The following is a 22259-nucleotide window of genomic DNA, read 5'->3' on the forward strand; positions in this document are numbered from 1 at the left end:
TCTGGCTGTTTTCCTTGGGTCAGCACACACTATGCGTTCATTCACTCCGGGTTCTTCTCTAGCTTTGTGTAGCATGCTGTTTTTGCAGTAGCTTGCAAAGAGCCAAAGTTGTTTTTCATTCTGTTCACCCATCTTACAGATAACTCAAGCGCCTTTGTAACGCAAGTAACGACACAATTGTTGTCCAACACTACCCACAACTCCTGAGACATTTCACAGTAAAAGCATGTTACTGTCTGGATAGATTTTAACATGAATTTCATTCAGTTACCACAGACAACTGCTGACTTAGGTCAGAGGGCAGAGCAGTTAGGACAGTTATTCATAAGCATGAAGTAAGAAATGAGATAGTGAGAAGAAAAATGGTTGTAGGTGATTAGAATCTATGAAACTTTTCAGCGACATTGACAAATAGATGTCTTTCTTCAACTTTGGAGAGTAGGTTCCTGCATGATTAAATACATTTCACTGCCCAAAACCTACATTAATTTCTCATTCTTCAATCACAGCAGCTTACCGACAAAAAAAAAAAAAAGGCCCATGTGCTGCAAGATCTACAGTAGTTTTTATTAAATGATGCATTACTTCCTAAATTCAAGCTGAGTTTCATTTGAGTTTCATTTAAAAGGCAAGTTAGTATTCACGTTGCATTTTCTATATACTACTGCATTTCAGCTCGGTGTCAGGTTTTGCTTACTCGCACTTAGTTTTAATGCATTAAAAGCTATGAAGTTACTATGTTAGAAATGATCTACAATATAAGTCGTAAAAAGGCAGTATATAAGAGAGAATTTTAAACTAGATCTTGTCAAGAGCTACAACTTCATTGTAAATGCCACTGTGTTATTCTTTTTAGTTCCTCATGTTAGATAAAAGAAGACTTCAGAGTTGTGCCGTCTTCAAGAATACATCATTCACTGTGGTATTTCCTACTTTGTACAGTAAAGTACATCAAATATCTGTCACATCCAAGGATCAAAAAGAACCATTCTTCACTGCTGAATATGCCTCGCGGAGTTAAATAAGTCAAACGTGGGCCGGGCAGAACTGACGATGCACAGAGCTGCTTAATGAAATTGAGAGCTGTTCTATTTACCTGTGAGGAGTTCAGTTGTGCAGCCAGGCTGTGAAATGAAAGTTAAGCACCCAGTGTTTGTGTAGGCAGACTGGCAGGTGAAGCCACTTGTGTGTGTGTGCGTGCGTGTGTGTGTGTGTGTGTGTGTGTGTGTGTGTGTGTGTGTGTGTGTGTGTGTGTGTGTGTGTGTGTGTGTGTGTGTGTATCGCTCGGCTTTAGTCATTGTGTGTGCACTGGTGTGTAGCCTGCTCCTGGCCGAGAGCGGGCTTCATTATGGAGTCAGACTGGTAGGCAGAGAGAAAGAGAGACGAGTCTGTGTTTGACAAAGTGTGTTTTGGTCGGCACCGCTAATTGAACTGATGTGTCACAGAGACTTGAGGAACATTAGGCCTCCTTTCTCTGCAGACTCGACCACAATAGATAAAGACGTAGGCACCAGAGGGGATTAGTCACCCTCACATCTGGACCATTCACTTAAACGTCTGGGTTCTGCAGCAGTGTGTAAGTGTAGCCATCCTTATATTCACATAAGCTTTCCTCTCTGGCTCACACACTCACAGCTCTCCCAGTCCAATAAGAAGTTTAATGAGTGTAATGTTGGTAGGAGGCTGGAGAGGCACGACTCCTTATTATTCACCTCCCACAGCTGACCACGACAGAGGTCTTTTTGTACCTACACACACACACTATGTTTCTTACGGACGGACACACACACACACACACACACACACAGAAGTAGAGATATACAATGTATTTCAGTCTCCACTTTACATTCATACATTCTCCAGTAAGGAAAGAGGCTGAGGGATTATATTTCCACATGACTCAAATAGTATGCTTACACTCACACTGCCTCTCTTTCTCCCTTCCTCCATCCTCAGCTTGTATCCCCTTAGTGTGTAACAGCTAAAAAAAAAAATAAGCAGAAAGGTCTGTGGATGGAGACAGAATGAGATAGGAGCTGAAGCCTGAATCTATAACTTGGCCATGCATAAACGTATAAACACGCACACGCACGCGCACACACACCCACACACAAATCGGTGCAGGGTGCCAAAGTAAAAACTTTGACTCAATAGTCAAGTTGACAGCCTTGCATATATACACATAAACAGCCCAACCACTGCTTCCAGTACTGACCAACCAGTTATGATGCTATCAAGCATCCTTCCACCCAGCCCTCCTGAGCTCCAGTGAGAAACCCATTACAGAGGTGTCCGTCTCTGAGCAGCTGCCTGTTAAAGGTGTTTCACAGCATAAAATCGCAGTTCTCTATTTGCCCATAATGCACATTGCCACTCTCACTGGGGGTTGGGGCACGGGTATGAGTCAAAATCAGCAGACTAATTGAATCCAATCTTGTGTTCCACATGCCACTCGTCACATTTGACTGCTTTGGGCTATGTTTTTCCCTTTTAGGGTAATTTCAGTGAAATTGAGACGTGTGTGTGGCTGAGTGAGGAGCGCAGAAGATTATTCTCCTGGCTTTTGTTGTTCTTTTACTTCTTTTACTGTAGTCGTATTACTTTGTTTTACTAGTTCACCATTTCAGCTGGAGCAAATGAGATAAAACATTTAAATAGCATAGTTAAAATCAAAGTTTAGTAATAATAATAAAAAAAAAAAGGTTCTTTGTTTTAATTCAGATAGACGCATTTACAATAGTCAAGATGTATTTTATGCCTAAAATGGCCTATTCACTGCTCTGAGACAGTCAAAGTCATTAAAATGAGTCATTTTACTCATTTGTGGGTGTATGTGTGTTATAGGGTTATAGGTTTGGATTGATGTTTATTTTCACCTCCTTAGGTCCATTTTTAATGCATTATTCAAAACATGTTGTAAAAATTTCTACTCTAAAAGCAGGAGAGACTGTTTTTGTTTTCATTATTATGCCATTGTGTCCCATGCATAGCCACTATAACAAGGCTCCTTTTATTGGAGTAAAATACAATAAACTATCCTCCATCCTTCAACATTTAAAAGCAGATATTACTAACAGCAAGAGTATTTTACTTATTTCACATTATAGACCTCGAGATAGCGCAGGGTTCATACTGTGGAGCAGTAACATTATCTTCATGGCACTGCATCGCACTCTTGTAATATAATTTTACATAGTTTTACATTGTTTTTAGCCACTTATTCACTTGACAGGCATAGTTATTATTAATATTAAAGTATTTTTTGTAAAACTGTACAAATAAAACAAAAGTGATCCTTCTCACAAATGTTCCCACACAGCATCTCTGCATGAATGTGTCTGTGTAGGTAGCAAAGGCTGTATATAAAACATGGACATGGACAAGTGAAGCGCCTTAAATCTGCATTCCTTCCTGTGGCCAGCAGAGGGCTAAACTAGTTGTTGTACTATAAAAAAAAGACATTGTCACTTCATTTGTGACCCCAGGGAAGATTTTGCTGATGACTTTATCTCCTTAAATGTGAGTTTACCTTTTGATTGAGTGGTCATTGTGTCCACAGATCAGCAGTAGATGTCACATTTGCTTTGTCCATCATTTATGTACAGTCTATGCTTGGAAAATATATCTGGTTCTGTGTTGCTTGTCCAGCATTTCCGCATCAAACAATCTTTTGAGGGAACTATTTTTCCCCATCTGAAGAAGCCCAGGATAGACAGTATGCTGAACAGATTTTAAAACCCCTTCAGACAAATGTGTGATTTGTCATTATCACCTGTATAAATAAAACTGACTTAGCTTGCGGATTTTCTTCGAACAGATAGTCCCTAACACATGCCTGCAATGTCACACATAAATCAATAGCATATTTATCTAGCTTAATGACATCTCTTGAGCCTAAAAAAAAGTAACTCTGAGTCCTTTTGTTTTGTTTTTCCTTTGCAGTAGAGGTAAATCAAATTAGCTGCTATCTCTAAAGTATAATAAATTAATTCATGTACTTAATTAAAAACATTATTACCCCTATTCCACTGCAAATCCCATACAGCTGCTGGTTAATTTTTTTGACTTGTGACCCCTAAAAATGAAGCCATGTCTAACTGTCACCGTATATCAAAATCAGTGTGTTTATAATTTATAAATAGTTCAACTACAGAGTCACATTTTTCAGTGTTTAATTAGAGTGTTTTTGTAGAGAGACTATTTTTCTCCCCTTTAATCACCTTGTGACCCCTCATCTTTATCTCAGGACCGTATACAGAGATTTTTGTGAACTTGTCACTGAAAGAGTCTGGGTCCGCATTAAAGCTATCAAAATATACACCTTACTGATATACATACTAGGACATAATTTGATGCCAGTTTGTTCAGTGTATGCATACAGATAGAGATATAGTACTGTGCAAATATTTTGAGCCACCTCTCATTTATTTATATTATGCTGAAAAAAAAAGGGAAATAGGTACAGCAATTTATTGAAACCTGTCCAAACAAACATGGAAGTACAGTATATAAAGCAAGAAACAGAGTTTGTACAATTCTAATGAGTTTGAAAGTCAATATTTGGTGTGATCACCTTTATTCTTCAACACAGCCTGACCTCTTTTAGGCAGCTTTCTTTAACTGTAATTTATTTAAGTAGTCTGCAGGAATAGTTCTTCAGGTTTCTTTGGACATTGGCTGCCACACTGATGAACCCACACTGCTTCAGTAATGTTGAGGTCCAGGCTCTGGGGAAGCCAATCCATGACTGATAAGAATGGCTTCTTGACAGCCACCCTTCCACTGAGACCATTTTTGATGAGGCTTCAGTGAACATTAGATGGATCAACTGAAGGTTCAGATGCATCTCACAGGTCTTGTGTCAGGTCTTTGCTGGATTTTTCCATATTTCTTAAGGACATGACTTTCAGATACTGGTGTAGATAGTTTTTTTTTTTTTTTAGGCCTGTCACCTCTTCTTTTCTCCTCCACTTGTCTAGTTTTCATCATTCTTTTTTTTTTTAAGAACACTCTGCACACCATGCTGAGATGCTGAGAAACATCTTGTTGGTGCAAAAATACTATTTTCTGCCTGTTAAACTGTTATCTTTGGCTTTTTTTTTTTTTTTTTTGAGATTCTGCTAAAAAAAAAAAAGGGAAAAAATGATGTTTTTGTGACAGGCTGTTAGTAACAAAGTGCCTAAAGATACAATTTAAAATGTGTTCTTTGCTAAGTTGAACACTGGTTCAGAGTTAGGTACCCTTTTTATGCTGGAATGATCCATAGGTCCGTGTTAAGTGGCTGAACGGGGAAAAAAAAGCATTCCTGTGAAAATGGTCAGGTGAAAGCCCTGAAAATCAGTGAAAAAGCAGCCAATGTCCAAATAAGCTTTGAAAGACCTGCAGAAAGCCTGGAGAACGATTACTCAAGACCACTTTAAAAAACTGCAAGAAAGTCCAGCTCCTTGGAAGCTAAATATAAAGAAATGAGGGCTGGCTCACTATTTTATGCATAGTACTGTATGATATATATATAAACCACCTAACTGTAAGATATATATACTTCAGCTGTAGTTGTTGTAGATTCCTTTAGAGACCTTGAATGAGGTTTAGTTGCACACCCAGTAATTATCTCCTTAGCCCACTGCACTGATACTAATCCCCAGAGAGTATAGGGAGAAACGCTTACCAGACAAGCCTCATTAAATATTTACTGTGTTTGGCCACCATCAACCACTCTCACAACAAACACTCACAGACTGTTTGCCCCCACCACCCCCCACCCCCATGCCATGTGTTGCATTTGTGTCACTGTAGGCGATGGTGATAAGCTGACGTGGGCTCTTTTTTTTTTCCTTCCCTTTTGTTATTGGTTGATAATCACAGATTGTGGGCTGGTCTGTGATGCGTGACAATGTTAAATATTAATGTCTGAAGATGATTACTGCTCTGGATGGAGAGAGGCAGGAAGTGCGATGGAGGTGACACCCTCATTCATCACTGAGCCCTAACAGAATCTAAATCCTCCCTGTGTTTTTAACCTTGGTACCCTGGGGAAGAGAGGCAGAGGGAGTGAGAGGGAGGAGGAGAAGCAAGAGGGAGGAGGAGATAGAAACAAGGGTGCATGGGGAGAGGAGAAGGAGATGAAACTGATACAGAAGGGAAAAACAAAAAAAAGAAAGAAAAACAGGGGAAGAGAGAGGGAGATGTGTCACAAAGCGAGTTATAAGCTGTGTTTGAAAAAGGCATCGGGTGGGTGGGAGTGGAGGGGTATAATGATAGATGGATGGATGCAAAGTAAGACCATGACAGCGGATAAAAAAGAAAGTGAGATGGTGAAAAATATGCCTGCATACTGTATAATGTATAGAGCTCCTCTCCTCAGCTGACCTGTCAGCGTATCCTATGCGACAGGCTGACAGATGTGCAGAAAGGAACTCTTATCTTATTTTGTCAAGGTCTGGCAGTCAGTCAAGTCCTATTCAGCATAAATAAACAAGCAGTGAGGAAAATGGCAGCCATCTCACCTTCTCTTCTACAGTGTCATTTTCCTCAGTTGTATCTCTTCCTCCGCCTTCTTATTTTTTAGCTGGGCTCAAAAATGGGGCCGGACTCCCTATTACCCAGCTATTATCACATTGAATCTTATCACCAAATATAGCACCACAGAATAAGAATATTTTTTCAGCCAGCTGTCCAAGTTGGCTGAGGGGAGTGTTGTATTTATTTATATATATATATATATATATATATATATATATATATATATATATATATATGGCACTCCTGAGTAGGGCTCACATATCATATTGTTATAGGTTTAATGCTGCGTTATTCATTTTTACTGCCTGGCTTTCAAACTCAAATGCAGATGGGAGGAAGAGTTGCTATTATTACCTTATTCTTTGCCTCTTTCTGTGTCAGCCTCGTGTGGTCCTTGGCTTCATCGCTTCTGCTCTCCATCCTTTCCCTGTGGTTATAGATTAAACTTGATCAACAATGACCTTTTCTGCTTGGTTTGTTTGCCTCTTTCCATGTTCAGCAAGTGGTCTAATGGGAACACATCCTTAGCCAGTGCGTGCAGGCAGAATGGCACGCTATATTAGAGCCAGGCAAACCAGGCCTGGTTGGTTTGTAAGGGGTATTTTTGGGAATGAGTGGCACTCATTCTGGTAACATGTGGTACTGTAAACCTGCCAGAACCAGAATCAAGAGGCTTTCGAGGATGAGAGATAATTTCTCCCCCCCCGATAGTGTTTTTAATTTCGTATGAGTGACTGCTGAGGGTTACAGAAGGCACTGTCTGGGCCATTATTATTGCTTGGAAAACACAACAAAAGTTTTTGTCTGAGCTTGTCAGGCCAATTATTGCTTCAGTTATTTGTGATTATCTTTCATGAAATAAAACTGCAGGTTAAATGCACTTTTTTTGTGCCTGCAGGAGTACCAGTCTTGCAACACCCTGCCGTGTCCTGACCTTAAAAAGACCACACCCTGGACCCCGTGGACGCCTGTCAACATCTCTGACAACGGCGGCCACTATGAGCAACGTTTCCGCTACACTTGCAAAGCTCGCATCCCGGACCCGAGCCTGCTAGAAGTGGGCAGACAGAGGATCGAGATGCGCTACTGTTCCAGCGATGGATCCACTGGCTGCTCTACTGATGGTGAGTGCACAGGGGAAGAGACAGATGGTCTCTTTCCAGCTCTCTCAGCCTCTGGATGTTCCTGTTTTCCTACTCCAACTGTCCCTCCTGCATCTCTGCAGGCTAGTTATTGTCCTCCTCGCCTCAAGCCATTCCTTCTTTCTGTTTGGCTGTTGTTCACTAGCTCTGTGTCTCTCTCGTCTTCCTCGCTCACTGCCCTGCAAAAGTTAAAGGAGCCCAAACTCAGTCAACTCTTGTGTTTACCGTCCCATCTTCCTCGACTTCATCAGACATCAAAGCGTCAGACGTGTTAATGAGCTTCCAATCCGCAAAGCCGATCAGCAGTTTACGACTAATTTTATCTGTCGCACTCACACGCAAACACAAACAGACATGCGCACACAACTTCATTTACAGTCTCACAAAGAAGCAGCGAACTGCAGCTCTTTATCCATAATTCCAGCTATTCCCTTTTGCTTGAGTCGGTGCACCACACAGTCTCACTCAGCCACACCCCTGCTGAATTAAACGCTCTAAATGTTTGTACAAACAGGCTGCTAATTGACAAGTTGTTTATGTTGTCAAGTGGAAGTATACATATTACAGATGAGACAGGCGGGATGGCATCACACCACAGCAAAGGGATTCAGATAGAGATGCAGCAGTTAAAGTTTGTTTATGGTGCTGCTCTCTGCCTCAGAGGGAAAAGCTGTTTTTAAGGGCTTTAGAGTTAGCGCCTGGATAAGCTGCGGCGGCCTCCCATCACGCTGAGTTCGTCTGTGTCTCTGGGTGGTCTGTTGCTACCACCGATCACACGCCACATGCTGCGATAATCACCGAGGTTAGCCTTTTGATCTCGCACATCTCCCTTATTTCTGATTATTAATATCTGTCTTTTTCTGGGCGCTAACAGTGGTACAAGTTGTTCTCTTCGCACTTTGAAGCCTGCGCTTAAATGTTCCTGAAGGGTTTTAAATGAGTGCTGACAAGCACAGAGGAAAAACCTGACTGCAGACTCAAAGCTTTAAGAGGAGTGACAGCCACACATCTAAGACGTTAGAGAACAAAGGCTTGAGCTTTAATAGGTCTGTCTTGTTTCTGATTAGTGGGAGGAAGTAACCGACACAACGTGTTTCATTAGGGGTTGTCACCAGCAGCCCGACATCAGATTAGCTTCAGCGTTAATTACAACAATTGGAAAAAAGCGAAGGCAGTGAGTTCAGCAGTCACTTTTGGCAACGTGTCAGTCTGTGTGGTGCAGGATGTAAGCAGACTACAGGATCCAGGCAGGCAGATGGTAATATACTATATGAGCTGCATAGTACAAGCTTAAACTACCATCAACAAATGGGGCTTTGTTTTACAGGGGGGGGGGGGTTAAGGCTTTGCAGGTTTCATTTAAACCATTATTTCAGAGGGGAGGTTAGAAGTTCTGTGCTAATAGAGACAGACTTCATTATACATTCTGTGGCAAAGATTATCAGCAGCGATGATTAGTTGTGAAGCTATTGCACTTTACACTTCACTTTAACTAGATAAGTAATTAACATCACTGCAGGCAATATTTCTGGTCTCCTCAAAGCATAGCCTTGTGAATAACAGGGTGATTTAATATGAAATTGGTGAAATATATGAAATGAAAAGTGTATTTTTTTCATTTACTTTCTGCAAATGTTCAGTGACGCAAATTTCCTTTCAACATCAGAACAGTTTAACTCAAATCTGTTTTTTTTTTCTCTTTATAAAAAAAAAAAAAAATTACAGCCATGCATGTTTGAGCAAAGAAAAGAAAAAAAAAGATAAAAACTTCAGTGTCCACTTTGAAACAGTTTCTACATCCTCAAACTTCTGTTTCAATTAGCTGTGCAGAGTAAAGTGAAGATCTATTGAGGTGTGCGTGGCCTCTGTGTGCTCGCCCAGCTCTGTCCCATGTTGATTGTTCATCTCCAGTCTGCAATATGATTCACTTCTCGGAGGAGTTTTAAGTCATAACTGTCGAAAAAGAGGACGGACTCCAGCGATCCACTTCTTCATTTCAGCCATTATCAAACTTGCCATCCATCTGGAAAGCACTGGTGTGTGTATTTGTGGGTGTATGTGGAGGCGGGCTCATATGTGTGTTTGCCAATTTTTTTTTTTTTTGTGGTGGGTGGATACGTGCACATTTGTGTGTGTGTGTGTGTGTGTGTGTGTGTGTGTGTGTGTGTGTGTGTGTGTGTGTGTGTGTGTGTGTGTGTGTGTGTGTGTATCAGACATTCTTTCAATAAGCCCTCCTCTTCCTACCGTCCATCTCTCGTGTGGTGCGAGATCCCCGGGGACAGCAGTTAACGTTTCTTAAAGTAAGAGGCTATCATAAAGTAATTACTACCGTAGCGGTGGTGTTTATTGATACCCAGAACCGGGGCAAAGGACAACGAGATCCCTCTGAGAAGATGAGCATCGAAAAGAAATGGGGTGTCACTCAATAAAGATTTACTATTCGCGTCGGGCAGCTTACAATCGATTAGAGTTCAGATGGCATCACGGGCGTTACCTGTGAGAGCCAGTGTAAACAGACTGCTGTATGAAGAGTGTTGGGAAAGCTATTTGAAACGGTAATCAATTAGTACACACCCCACAATAAATATGTTACTGTTATTACTTAACAGAGGACATATTGAGACACTTAATGTGAGAATATGCTTCCAAGTACTGCTCAATTTGTGAGATTTTAGGTTATTTTTTCCTCTTTTAAACTGGTCAAAACATAATGCCCAAAATATTTGTATGTGCTTTGTCTCTTAGACATTTTTGCAAATTAGTGCCTATGTGAGATAATACTAACTTTGAATATTTAATCACAGTATTTGTAAAAACAAAAATGTATTATCTTTATTATTATATTGAAGTAACCAGCCTTCTGGTCAAAATGTGGGATGTTTTATATTATGCAGTTTTGTTTTTTTTGTTCAGAGATGCTGTACTTCATACCTTGGTTGTAATGAGCAGTTATCTGAGTTACTTTTGCCTTCCTGCCAGCTGTCTGGCCACTCTCCTCTGACCTCTGGCATCAACCTACATTTTCATCCGGAGAACCGCTGTTCACTGAATATTTTCTCTTTTTCAGACCGTTCTCTGTAAACCCTAGAGATGGTTGTGTGGGAAAATCCCAGCAGATCAGCAGTTCCCGAAATACTCAGTTTGAATTTCAGCAGGTCGTCTTGACCGTGTCTGCGTTCCCACTTGTTAAGTGGCCGCCATGTGATTGGCTGATTATGTACTTGCATTAACAGGCAGATGAACAGGTGTACGTAATGAAGTGTAGTTTATTTTGCCCAAAGCAGAGGTCTTGTGATATTATTAGTCCTGTGCAAATCAGCATCTTCATATTTCACTCCTTTTCAGTCTGTTTTTTATTTTCCTCTCTACAAAGTGTTTTCTCCACCTTTCGTCTGCCTCTTTCCTGAGTGCAAATTCACAAGGGCTCATGTCACCACACAGCACTATTCATAGAAAGAGCGAGCTCAAATCTGTTAGAAGTGCGAAAGCTCCGAGGATGATGAGATGCCACATGCGTGGCAGCATTCAGTCAGGACCATTTTACAGTCTTTAACAGGATCAACAGTTAACGCCTGTTAATGTTAACTGGTGACCACAGATGTCAGTACATTCATGCTAATTCGATGTGAACAGAGCTTAAGTCAACAAATAATTAGACTCCCAACTGTTCCTGACTTAACTGCTTAACATTGGATATAATTCTATTTTTGCGTGAGTTTGTGTATGCACTTTTTTGTGTCACCACTGAGCTAAAATACATAAAGATTCTCTTTAAACATATTTTTAAGTGGACCATCCTCTTCTTGCACTGCTGCTAGGAATATCCTTCTTTGGATAGTCTCGTTTGAAGTCACCGCAGGAACATTTTCTCTCACTTGCCGCCTTGCTGTCACACTAATGTCACTTCCCTGCAATTTAATAAAAAAAAACACTTTGCCGTGTTGTTTAAGATCTTCTCCACCGCCCACCTCTCGGGCACCATGTTTGTAGACTCAAGCACCGCAGCCATCAGATATACCTGATTTTGGATTTTATTCAGAGACATGGCAGATGCTGTTGACACACACCTGGAAGTCTTATCAGTGACATAAAGATAAGTGGAAATTAATCCCCTGTCGATACAGAGAATAAAACTGCTGTTAGAGCCAACCTACCAGCTTCCCCATGTCTTTGTTTCACTCGTGATCGTTATCTGTCTTTATTATGAGAGACAAATTATGACTATATGATTTAACCAAGCATTTACAATGAGCTTTTGTGTAACATACTGACTTGTTTCATATCAGTGATTGTGGCTTAATGATAGCGATGAGTTAATTACTTAAGATCTGTAGTGATTTAAAGACCTCTCTTATCATGGACACCCAGTTATTAGTCTCGTAGCTCTTGTAGCCATTTTTCCTTCTTTTTACATTCTACATGGATGAATGAAAAGCCAAATATTTGATCATTTGGATAACCTTCTATATAAACATGTTTTTTTTAAATTTCTCAAACGCAAAACATAAACTTTATAGAACACGGCCTTCCTTTCCTTTTCTGTCCATTGTGACTGTTCTCCTTATTCAGTACTATAGTATGTCTTAATGTAATATTTATGTATTAGTACATACACATACCTACACTCTGCTTCTCTGTGGATGAAAGCACAGTGTAGAAGTGTATCCCAGCAGCTAGAAGCCAGTTGAAATTGTGGCAGAATTCACACAAGAATTCTTAATTTTCCAAATCATTTGGTCCTTTTTGCAGACATGAATTTTGTTTGCTGAAGTGCTGTTTGTCTGCCGTGTGCCGGTTTGTTAAGCATGAAGAAAATTCAATGCAAATTCAAATCAAGGATGGCTTCCAAGGGCTCACACACGTCACCCCCCCCCCCCCCCCCCCCTCCCCTAAGAGATTTGCAGTGACATGTAAAGGAGCCCCAATTAGAGGTGTGTGTAAAAAAAAAAAAACTAACAAAAAAGCTCCAGCTATTTAACAATGTAAGAATATGTTAAGCCCGTATTATGCTTCCTGTGTAAATTTCATCATTGGAGTGTGCGCTCAAAGCTCTCTTCAGTACACTAGAGCGGCCTCAGCTGCTTCCTTGAAGCAAACAGGAAGTATTTTAATATGAATAACCATGTGACACTAGTGTCCATTTTTCCAAGTCACACCTTACTGATTTCTAATTTTCCATTCTTTTTTCTGGTTTGCTGCTTGATGTGTTTTCTCTTTTCATGTGTGTATTATTTTTGAATAAATGTTAATGATGTTTCATGAGTCTAGTGGCCCTGATGGAGGTCTGAGCTCCAAAAAAAGGGTTGAAATTGTTTCTAGCAGTTTGTTTTTTTTCTAAGATCACTCTTTGAAAGCTGAGACAACAGTACTAACGTGCCACCCCTATATCTAAAACTTCAGCATCCTCAAATTGTTCATCCATTTTTAAGACAGAGGACTGAAGAAACTGTATTGCATTCAAGTGTAGCAGTATTGTGAAACTTTAAAAACAGGCTTGTTTGGTTACTAGTTCACATACTTCTTTATAACAGCATGCTTACATTTGGTTGGGGTTTTGTCCCCGCAACCAGTAAAAATCCACACAGAGCTGCTAACATTGCTCAAATCTACGAGAAAACATGTCCTTTTGTGTTTGATGTATGTTTTCCCCTGGGAATGCCCAGGGCCCAGCATGAGACAACCTGTGCGGAATTAATAAATCTTGCAGTAATGATTACTGCGTGCTTGCATTTTTCTTTAGTAGTTTCTTGCGATAGAGGACTGACTGGGTACTCTTTTTGGGGGGGATGGTGTTTTTTGTTCAGTCAGTTATCAACCAATCAGCCAGTCACATGTACTCGAGACAAAGCTGGAAATAACCCTCCCACTGTGGCACAAATTGAAGCCAGGTAGCTTTCTATCATTAGTCAGCTTAATATAAAATTCTCTGTAGCTATTACTCACTGTCTGTGCTGCCACAGGCCAGCCCACTGCACTTTTAATTTTAAATGACAGTTTCTGCAAAGCCATATGTCGATAAAACAGATATTCTTGTGCGATTCAATTTGTGCATGTGGTGAATTAGTTAAAAGTTAGTCAGACTGGTTTTATGTGCAGCTGTAGTATAATCAAGCTTAAAAAAGAAAAAAAACTCTTAAGCTTGATTATACCACTGCTGCTTTAAACGTTTTATCTTTTGCATCACACAAAGCCAGAGGCGGAGGCAAAAGAAAGCGCTGCAAAGATGAAAGACGTTTCTGTAGAAGGTTGTGAGTTTGTAATTTTGCTGGCTTGTGCTGGTGAGTGATGGCTTCATTTTATCCCACGGAGAAACGCTGGCTTGTCAGCAGCCTGATGCGTTTCACTTCAGCTGATCTGGTATCAAGGCCAGGGCCTTCTCATGGACGACAGATTAGTTTCTTCTGCACGGATGTCATGAGCAGGCACTGAGTAGACACAGGACAGTGCTGAGGGACGACGCTGACCGATGACAACCATCCCGGTATCCTTATTGTTTTTTTGGTATTCTGTCTCACTCGCTCTCTCTCCCCACAGTCAGCACACCTGTTTTCTGTAAGCCATTACACTGTTTGTCAAATAGAAAACAAGTAAAAGTAGTTGAGCCAACAACAGAGCGCAGTTTAGTTAGAGACAACACAAGTTATACAACACCCCCCCAAGGTGCCTGTTTCTGTGGAAAACTGCTGCAAAATAGTAAAATGTTTAAATGTATTCCTTATTTTTGGCTTCAACAAGGGATGAGAGGTGGTAAAAGGGTGCAACATCCTCAGAGCCAGCAATAATTTACAAAATAGCTATTGCAACTAATTCCATACATCCATCTTCTTCCGCTTATCCAATTCAGGGTTGTCGGGGGGCTGGATCCGATCCCAGTGGTCACTGGGTGAAAGGTGAGGTACACGCTGGACAGGTCGCCAGTCTGTTGCAGGGCTGACACAGAAAGCCAGATAATCATCCACACTCACATTCACACCTATGGCTAATTTAGAATTGCCAATTAACCTAACATTTCTTTGGACTGCTGAAGGAAGACGGTACCCAGAGAGAGTCCACACGAGCAAGGGCAGAACATGCATACTCCACACAGGCAGCATGGTGGTGCAGTAGTTACTGTAGCGCTGTTAAAAATAGCAATTACACATAGTAGGTCATAGGTTGGTCCTTAAGGTGATCCTACAGTTTGATTGGAGTGCACTGGACCACAGTTTGGTACAGTAGTGTATGTGAAAGTGAAAATGAGAGAATCAACCCTAGACCTGTGAGGCAGGTTTGGACCAGGGCTCACTTCTGTATCACTAAAAGTACTCAAAAACACAGTAACCTTGTTCATTCTCAAATAGAAAAAGCTTGCTACCAAAAAGAGTCTTGATGGATGGCTCTCAGACCAAGAGCCTAATAATGGCTATGAAAGAGATCCTTTGAGTTCCTTTATTGATGTCTAAGAACATTAGAGCACTATACCAATCAGGCCTTCATGGCACAGTGACCAGACGGAAACCATTCCACACTAAAAGGCATTCAAAAACCTGTTGGAAGTTTACCAAAAGGCACTTCAACAGCTGTCACACCATGAGAAGCAAGATCCTCTGCTCTGAAGGCGTGAACTGTTCCACCACAACTCCCAACCGGAAAAATCTAGGCTCTCTGCATCACCTCATTATTAACCGTGCTACACTTTAACACAGTAGTGGCAGCATCATGCTGTGGGAATCTGTAACAGTGACTGGGAGACTAGTCAGAGGGAAGGATGGATGCAAAAATATATAAATCCAACCTTAGGTTTACATTCCAAAGATTCAGTGGCTTAAAACCATACGGGAACATGGGAGTGGCTTCGGAAAAACTTGCTGAATTGGCTAGCCAGAGGCTGGACCAGAACTCCATAGAGCACTTCTAGAGAGAGACCCCAAAATGGCTGAGCAGCAATATTCCCCATCCAGCGGGGTTAGGCTTGAATGATTCTGCCAAGAAGATTGAGAGAAGCTTGCTGTTCCAAGTGCGTAGTATCACTCCCAAGAAAACTTGAGGATGTTATTGCTGCCAAAGATCTTTTAACCGTTTACTAAGTAAAGAGTTTGAATGCTTATGTAAATGAAGCATGTAAATATGATAATTCCTCCAAAGGCCCGTTTTGCTTGTCATTGTGTAGTATTGTGTTCATTTTGTGCAATAAGTCGATCCATTTTAAAGATGAGGCTCTGGTGGAAAACTCTGTCTGAAACCCCTGCGTTTGCACTGTACGTATGTCATTATGGCAGTGAATGGCTTAAATTGTGATATTGCTGTATATTTTATAGTGAAGTAGCCTTAGTTGCTGATGACAGGATCCCACCCTGTATACCTGTCAGTTATGCCTCAGCTAAGCATGTAACCCGTGCCCTCCTCCAGATTGCTGTCAGACGAAGTTCACAACCTAATTGGAATTAACTTGACACCAAATTTGCAGTGTAAGATTGGAATGCCAGTGACACACTGCCTGCTTCACCTTCGGCCCCAGTATGGCACTTTACAGAGCAGCACAAATTTTTGTGACTCAGAGTCAACAAAATTAAAAAGCCAGTGTAGACAGTAAAAAAAAAAAAAAAAACACCACCTGTCAGGGGAAAAAAAAAATAAATACTTCTTTGGCACCAAGCCACTACAGCATGTCTGCATGAAATCATGGCTCTAAGCTCTTAAAACGTCTTACCAGAAGGTTTTGACAGTGCCATCTAAACAGTTTTCAACAATAAAACTTAACGCCCAAAGAAAAGTTTTTGGGTGCTTACATTCAGGCTTAGTGATGGGCTTTTCTTTGCCTGTCTTCTCTGACATTGATTCACTTTCTGCTTTGTTTCTCTTTTTTTCTGGACTGACTGCTACCTCAGAGACGAGAGCAAATTATCAGTGAGAAGGAATTTTCTTTGATGGTGGCAACTTTCCTTGGTGCAGGTAGAAAAATAAAGGTTCTTTATACTGTTTGTTGGCACTTTTGGTTCTTTTTTTTGTTTTGTTTTTTGATGCAACAAATGTGCGATTGACGTCCAGCAGCACAGCCAGCAGGACCAGCTGATTATCTGTGTTACTTGTAATTGTACTGGCAGGAGGGATGAATGGAAAGAGCTGGCCTTGAGTTTCCTATGCTCATATGTTCTCCTTCTGCTGTATTCAAAACAAAAATCTGGCCAAGAAAGCTGGTATACCAAGTGAAGACTGTGTTTATCATTAGACAATTTATACATAACATAAAAAAGTAACCCAAAACATTAACAAATGTTTGTTTTAAATATATCCTGGTGGATATTAGTCGCTGCCAGAGCTGCTCACCTATACTGGAAGAAATTTCTAAGTGTAGCCAAAGGGTGGAGGATGGATTGTGGACAGTTTGCTGGTCTCGGGATCTCCTCTCTGCTTTTTGCAGATGGTGTGGGTCTGTTGGCTTCATCGAGCCATGACATCTGCCTTGCGCTGGTGTGGTTTGCAGCTGAATGTGAAGGGGTTAGGCTGTAAATTAGAACCTCCAAGTCTGAAACCACAGTTCTCAGATGGAAAAGGGTGGCGTTCCCACTTTGGATCAGGAGTGAGTCGCTGCCCCATGAGGAGCAGGCTAAGTATGTCAGGGTCTTGCTCACGAGAGAGGGCAGTGTGGAGTTGACGGATTGGTGTGACATTTGCAGTTATCTGGATGCTGTAACGCTCTGTTGTGGTGAAGAGAGAGCTGCGCATCAAAGCAAAGCTGTTGATTTAGTGTTCAATCTATATTCCTACCCTCACCTATGGCCACGAGCTCTGACTGAAAGAATGAGATTGTGGATATAAGCGGTGGAAATGAGTTGCCTGGACTCAGTCTTAGAGATAGTTTGAGGAACTCAGTCATTTGAGAGGAACTCATAGTAGAGCAACTTGAGATGTTCTGGGCATCTGACTAGGATGCGTTCTGGTCGCCTCCTAGGTGAGGTGTTTTGTGCATGGAGGCCTCAGGACACACTCTCAGCTGGCCTGGGAATGCCTAGGTGTCCAGGATGAGCTATAGGAGGTAGCCTAGGATGGATGGATTCTGAAGTCTACAATAAAGATTTTTCACCTTCCAACAAGGTGTTTGTTTCAGTTCATTTTATCACAATACCTGTGAAAGTGAAACCTGAAACCTGCATATGGAAGAAAAGTTGTAGTTACCCTAATCTTCTTGTCAAAGTTGTTTTATTGTTGCACATCCAGACAGAAACAATTGCCAGCACTCTCCTTGATGGTGCATTCAAAGACAAATTGTCAGTCAGAAGCTCCAAATCTTATGATGCAATCCAGAGCTTTCTTGTCAGAAAATCAAAGCCCCCAGAAAAAAACAAACAAAAACAAAAAAAAATAGGCAAACATGAGAAGTGTGAAATGCACAAGGCAGATTCCTCGTATGGTTCAAATTTTGGATTTCAGACACTGGCAGGGATGAAAACTATGTGATATGAAGTTAATGATGTCGAAATTCAGCTATAAAGTTTAACCTCCTGGAAATCCCTTCAAACATTAAACCCTGCAAACACCACAAAGTAAATAAATGTGGTTTATACTTGCTGGAGGTTGAATAATGTGCTTTTAGTCCTTGTATCCTTGTAAGCCTAAATATTACAGACCGTGAATAAAACGTCTTTGGTCCAATAAATCTGTCTGTAATCAAACCTGGAAGTGGGGATGACCGTATTTCAGCAGAGGACACCGCTCTCTGAAGGTGCAAGTTGGGCCTTTAATCCTCCTTATAAAAACATGACAAACTCTCCGGATTCAACCTAGGTGAATTCCAGAAACATCCCGCTCCAGTACATTCAGTAATCCATGTGCTTATTTCAGGTTAGCATTTAAATCCACGTTCTTGGCTTTTTGTGTGTGCGTATGTGTGTGTGTGTGTGTGTGTTTCTGAACTTGTGCACTGATTTCTCATGCTCTCCAGGAGTGGGTTTTTAATTGCACTTTTACAAACCTTTAATTGCCTCTTCCTTGAGAGTGTTCCTCTGGAGGGTTTCTGGGTCAACCGTCGCCTTGCAGACGCCAGGATAACACAGGTAAAACTGCCATATTGTGCCACTGCAAGCAGCCGGAGCCCTGAATGTTATGGTTTTACAACTCATGCCGTATGTGGGGACAGCCATACATTTCTAAATACTTACAAGCACACACACACATTGAAAGAAATGGGTCCCTCCTCAGGGAAACATTGCTGATCTGATATGGAAAGTAGAGGCGGAGGGGGAGGAAGAGTAATGGGGAGTAAATGTGCAGTTCAGAATCTAGGACAGGCTGGAAGAAGCACTTTTCCTCTCTTCTTTTCTCCCAGTGTGGTCTTGGTTTACTCTGGTGCTGATAAAACTTGACAGTGCATCTCCCTTCTCTGCTGCAAGTTTTTTTTTTTTTCTTTTCCACCTCTTTGTCTCTCACATCTGTCTGTCTGTCTCGGAGCCGAGTTGTCTTTCTGGTTTGCAGATGTCATCTCAACTCCATCTCCATCTCAGTTGATTGCACGGCATTGCGTGTCTGTGTGGTCTCGCAAAAATCCACCATACCTCTTTTTCACAGCATCCACAATCTCACACACACATAAGTTCATTAGTTTGTTTACAGTGCATTTTGCCTTTGAGCTGGGTGTAAGGTTGAGCAATGGGAGGGAGCAGGGAACTGTTTTTATGTCCTAGTTTCTTTGCAGTGGGGACTATTGGATGTCCTTCTTAGCTTTGGCTCAGCCTAGCTTGTCAGGAGAGCGAGGATTAATTCTCTCCGGCTGTGTGTGGTTCTTGTGATGATCGATAGATCCTCTCGCTACCTATTTGAGAAGGAGGGCACCAAGCTGTTTGTTTTGGCGACGGGAGGGCAGCCCCTGTGAAGTAGAGTTAACAATATGCACAGTACATCAGAGCAAAAGCTAAAGCTTAAATAAGCAAAGGGAGCAAAGTCCAGTGTGTGTATATACTGTATTGTGGGCTGCAGCACACACGATCCAAAGCTGCATTTGCACATACTTGTTTGAATGTGGGTTTGTGTGTATGTGTGTGTTGACTGCAGTGCTCTGATGTACACGTCTGCACATATGAGAAGTATTATTATGAAGCGGTCCATCTCCCTCTGTGCGGTGGTACAGTCTCTTGGGCTACTGAGGGCTTGATAAAAAGTATGGGTCATACTGGCAGGTGGGACTGTCCATGCCACTTCCTGCTCAGAATCTATAAAGAGCTGGGGGCCTTGAGCCCTCGACAGCCCTGTCAGCACTCACACCATCTTGACGCCAGGGTGAGTCAGCCTGTGCACTGCCAAGGTCAGCCGTAGTTATGAACAGGTTGAGGATTTGCACTAAGTAAACACTCTCTTCTCCCTGAGAATACAAAGCAGTCGCGCCATGATAACTGTCAGTGAAAAGAGCATGCTGACAAAACAGTAAAGCCAGGTTGGAGGACAGAGAGACAGCAGCAAGACAAAAGGTAGGAGGAGGTTAATAGCAAAGATAGGCAGCCAGGAAGAGAAGGATATAGAAACGCCATCAGCAAAATAGATGAGATAGTAATAATAAAAGAAAAATCAAAAGATTAAAAGGAGACTCAAACACAAAAGGAAGGTTTCACAGTTGAATAGCTAAGATTCGTGATCCAGATGTGCATCTGCGGTCTGTTTGAAAAAGCCCTAATATGCTCTGCTCTCGCTCATTTAAATGCAAGAGCAAATTGAGACGGAGCACAGAATGATGCAGAGCAGACACAGCGCAGGCACGAAATTTGTATTATTATTATCTGAAAAAAGTAATGTAAATATAATAGCACAGTTTGTTGAAGGAGGGAATCATCAGTGGTCAGGGACTGTAGTTGCATTGGATGTTTGAGTGATTATCATTCAGTCACACAGATGAATTTGCTCTTTTCATTCAAAAATGCCAAACGCTTTCTCTCTCCACTCATTCTGCTCTGTCTCTCAACACAAGGAGCTGATTAATGCACGCAGTAATTACAGTTTAGTAGAAATTAGGGTTTCATATTTCATTAGGAATCATCTATTCGACTCATTCCAGATGAGAGCACACAGGATAGTCAAGTGATGTTGTTCGATGAGCGAGCATGTTCGCGTGTTGACAGGACACACGCCGCCCTCTCTGAATCCATCTTTGGAAGAGAAGATTCAAATCAAGGATTACATTGTGTAGCTGATTTCTGGCACCATGTATGTTTGCAGATTTTCAAATGTTTAATAGTCCAGAGTCATACTAGCAGTTGTTTGAGTGGCACAGTAAGGAAAATGGCAGTGAACACATTCACACTGACATTGCACATCTCAGTATTGCAAGCTAACATTTTAGATTTTAACAATAGGTGAAGATGATGCCATTAGTTTGACAGGTATTTGATCATAAATCAAAGTGTTACACACTGGTGCAGTACGTGAGAACCTTTTGGTGCCACATTTTCATGCACCGTGCATGTAGTGTTATTTTCCGACTTGTGACTAAATTTTTTTCTTGATAAAAAAGTGTTATAACTGATCAAAGTCCAATTAAGAAGGCAATTGGCATGGCGGATGAGAGTCCCTCCAGCTGGTGGATGTTATAAACATAACTTCCTGTCAAATGACAGCACTTCAAGTACAGTGCTTAACAAATTTATTAGACACCCTGTCATAAAAACGAGAAGACACAAATATTTTAGAAAAATCAAAAACAAAAGCAATTATATTCTTTTTTTATGAGGCAAATATCAAACTGAATACTCAATTTTACACCTAAATTTGAGCCGGCACGTTGGATTTCTCTGAGAAGTCGGAAATTAATCAAGCGTAGCATTCGACCACTAGAACAAAATTTTCTGCTCAGGAATGCAAGTAAATAACTGTAATTTGGCATTTTAATCAAAAAAATAATAATGTGCTTTACTATTTTTCCTTTTTTTGTTGTAAAAGAGAAAATTTGAATATACAACAATGATTCCTAAAAAATATTCATTAAAAATATAATCATTAAAAATATAATTTAAATTAAAGAGCTTGTACATGCTGGTGGATTAACCATCACAGAAACATCATAATTATTTTGGTAATTATAAATACTGTTCATTTAGGACAGCTGTGGAATAAGCACTACATTGGGTGGAGGTCTAATGAATATGAAAGATACTGGAGATTGTATATAAAAGATGAAAAGTGAAGCCTTAATTCTGCAGTCTTTCTAATGACCATCAGGGGGCATCTTTTCTGGTTGTAAATGCAATTTAGGTTGAATCATCACTGTGACTAAATCCATCTTTTATATAAAGTCTCTTCTTGGGAGTTACACAGAGTTGGCACCATAAGAAATGTAGCTTGTAATTATCCTTCAGGTATCATAAATGTAATCTGTGTGAACAGATTTGGTGGATTAAGCTACAGAAGGGCTGACACGGCCATACCTGGAACCATGCTGCCTGCATTGCACATGAACAGAAACGGGAATGAATGAACCAGTTTCTGTGTTTCTGATGGATTGTTTGAGACAGCAGACTAAGACTGACAGTCTTTATAAGCTTCTACCTGTTGATGAAATCTGTCAAATTGCTTTACAGCAGAAACTCGTTTAAAAACACCACAAGCCAGGAGCTGCTTTTCAGCAGAAACTGA

General features: G+C 41.0%; 1 protein-coding gene across 1 annotated transcript in view; it reads left to right on the forward strand.

The window, feature by feature from the left end:
- The window catches only part of sema5a (sema domain, seven thrombospondin repeats (type 1 and type 1-like), transmembrane domain (TM) and short cytoplasmic domain, (semaphorin) 5A), a 137063-nt gene that overhangs the window by 100797 nt on the left and 14007 nt on the right, over window positions 1-22259 (forward strand). Inside the window, exon 16 of the mRNA XM_030757311.1 lies at window positions 7421-7646. Coding sequence (XP_030613171.1) covers window positions 7421-7646 — 226 coding nt within the window. The remainder of the gene's footprint in view (window positions 1-7420; window positions 7647-22259) is intronic.

This window comes from Archocentrus centrarchus, chromosome 20, assembly GCF_007364275.1.
Source record: "Archocentrus centrarchus isolate MPI-CPG fArcCen1 chromosome 20, fArcCen1, whole genome shotgun sequence".
In the NCBI taxonomy this organism is placed as follows: domain Eukaryota; kingdom Metazoa; phylum Chordata; class Actinopteri; order Cichliformes; family Cichlidae; genus Archocentrus; species Archocentrus centrarchus.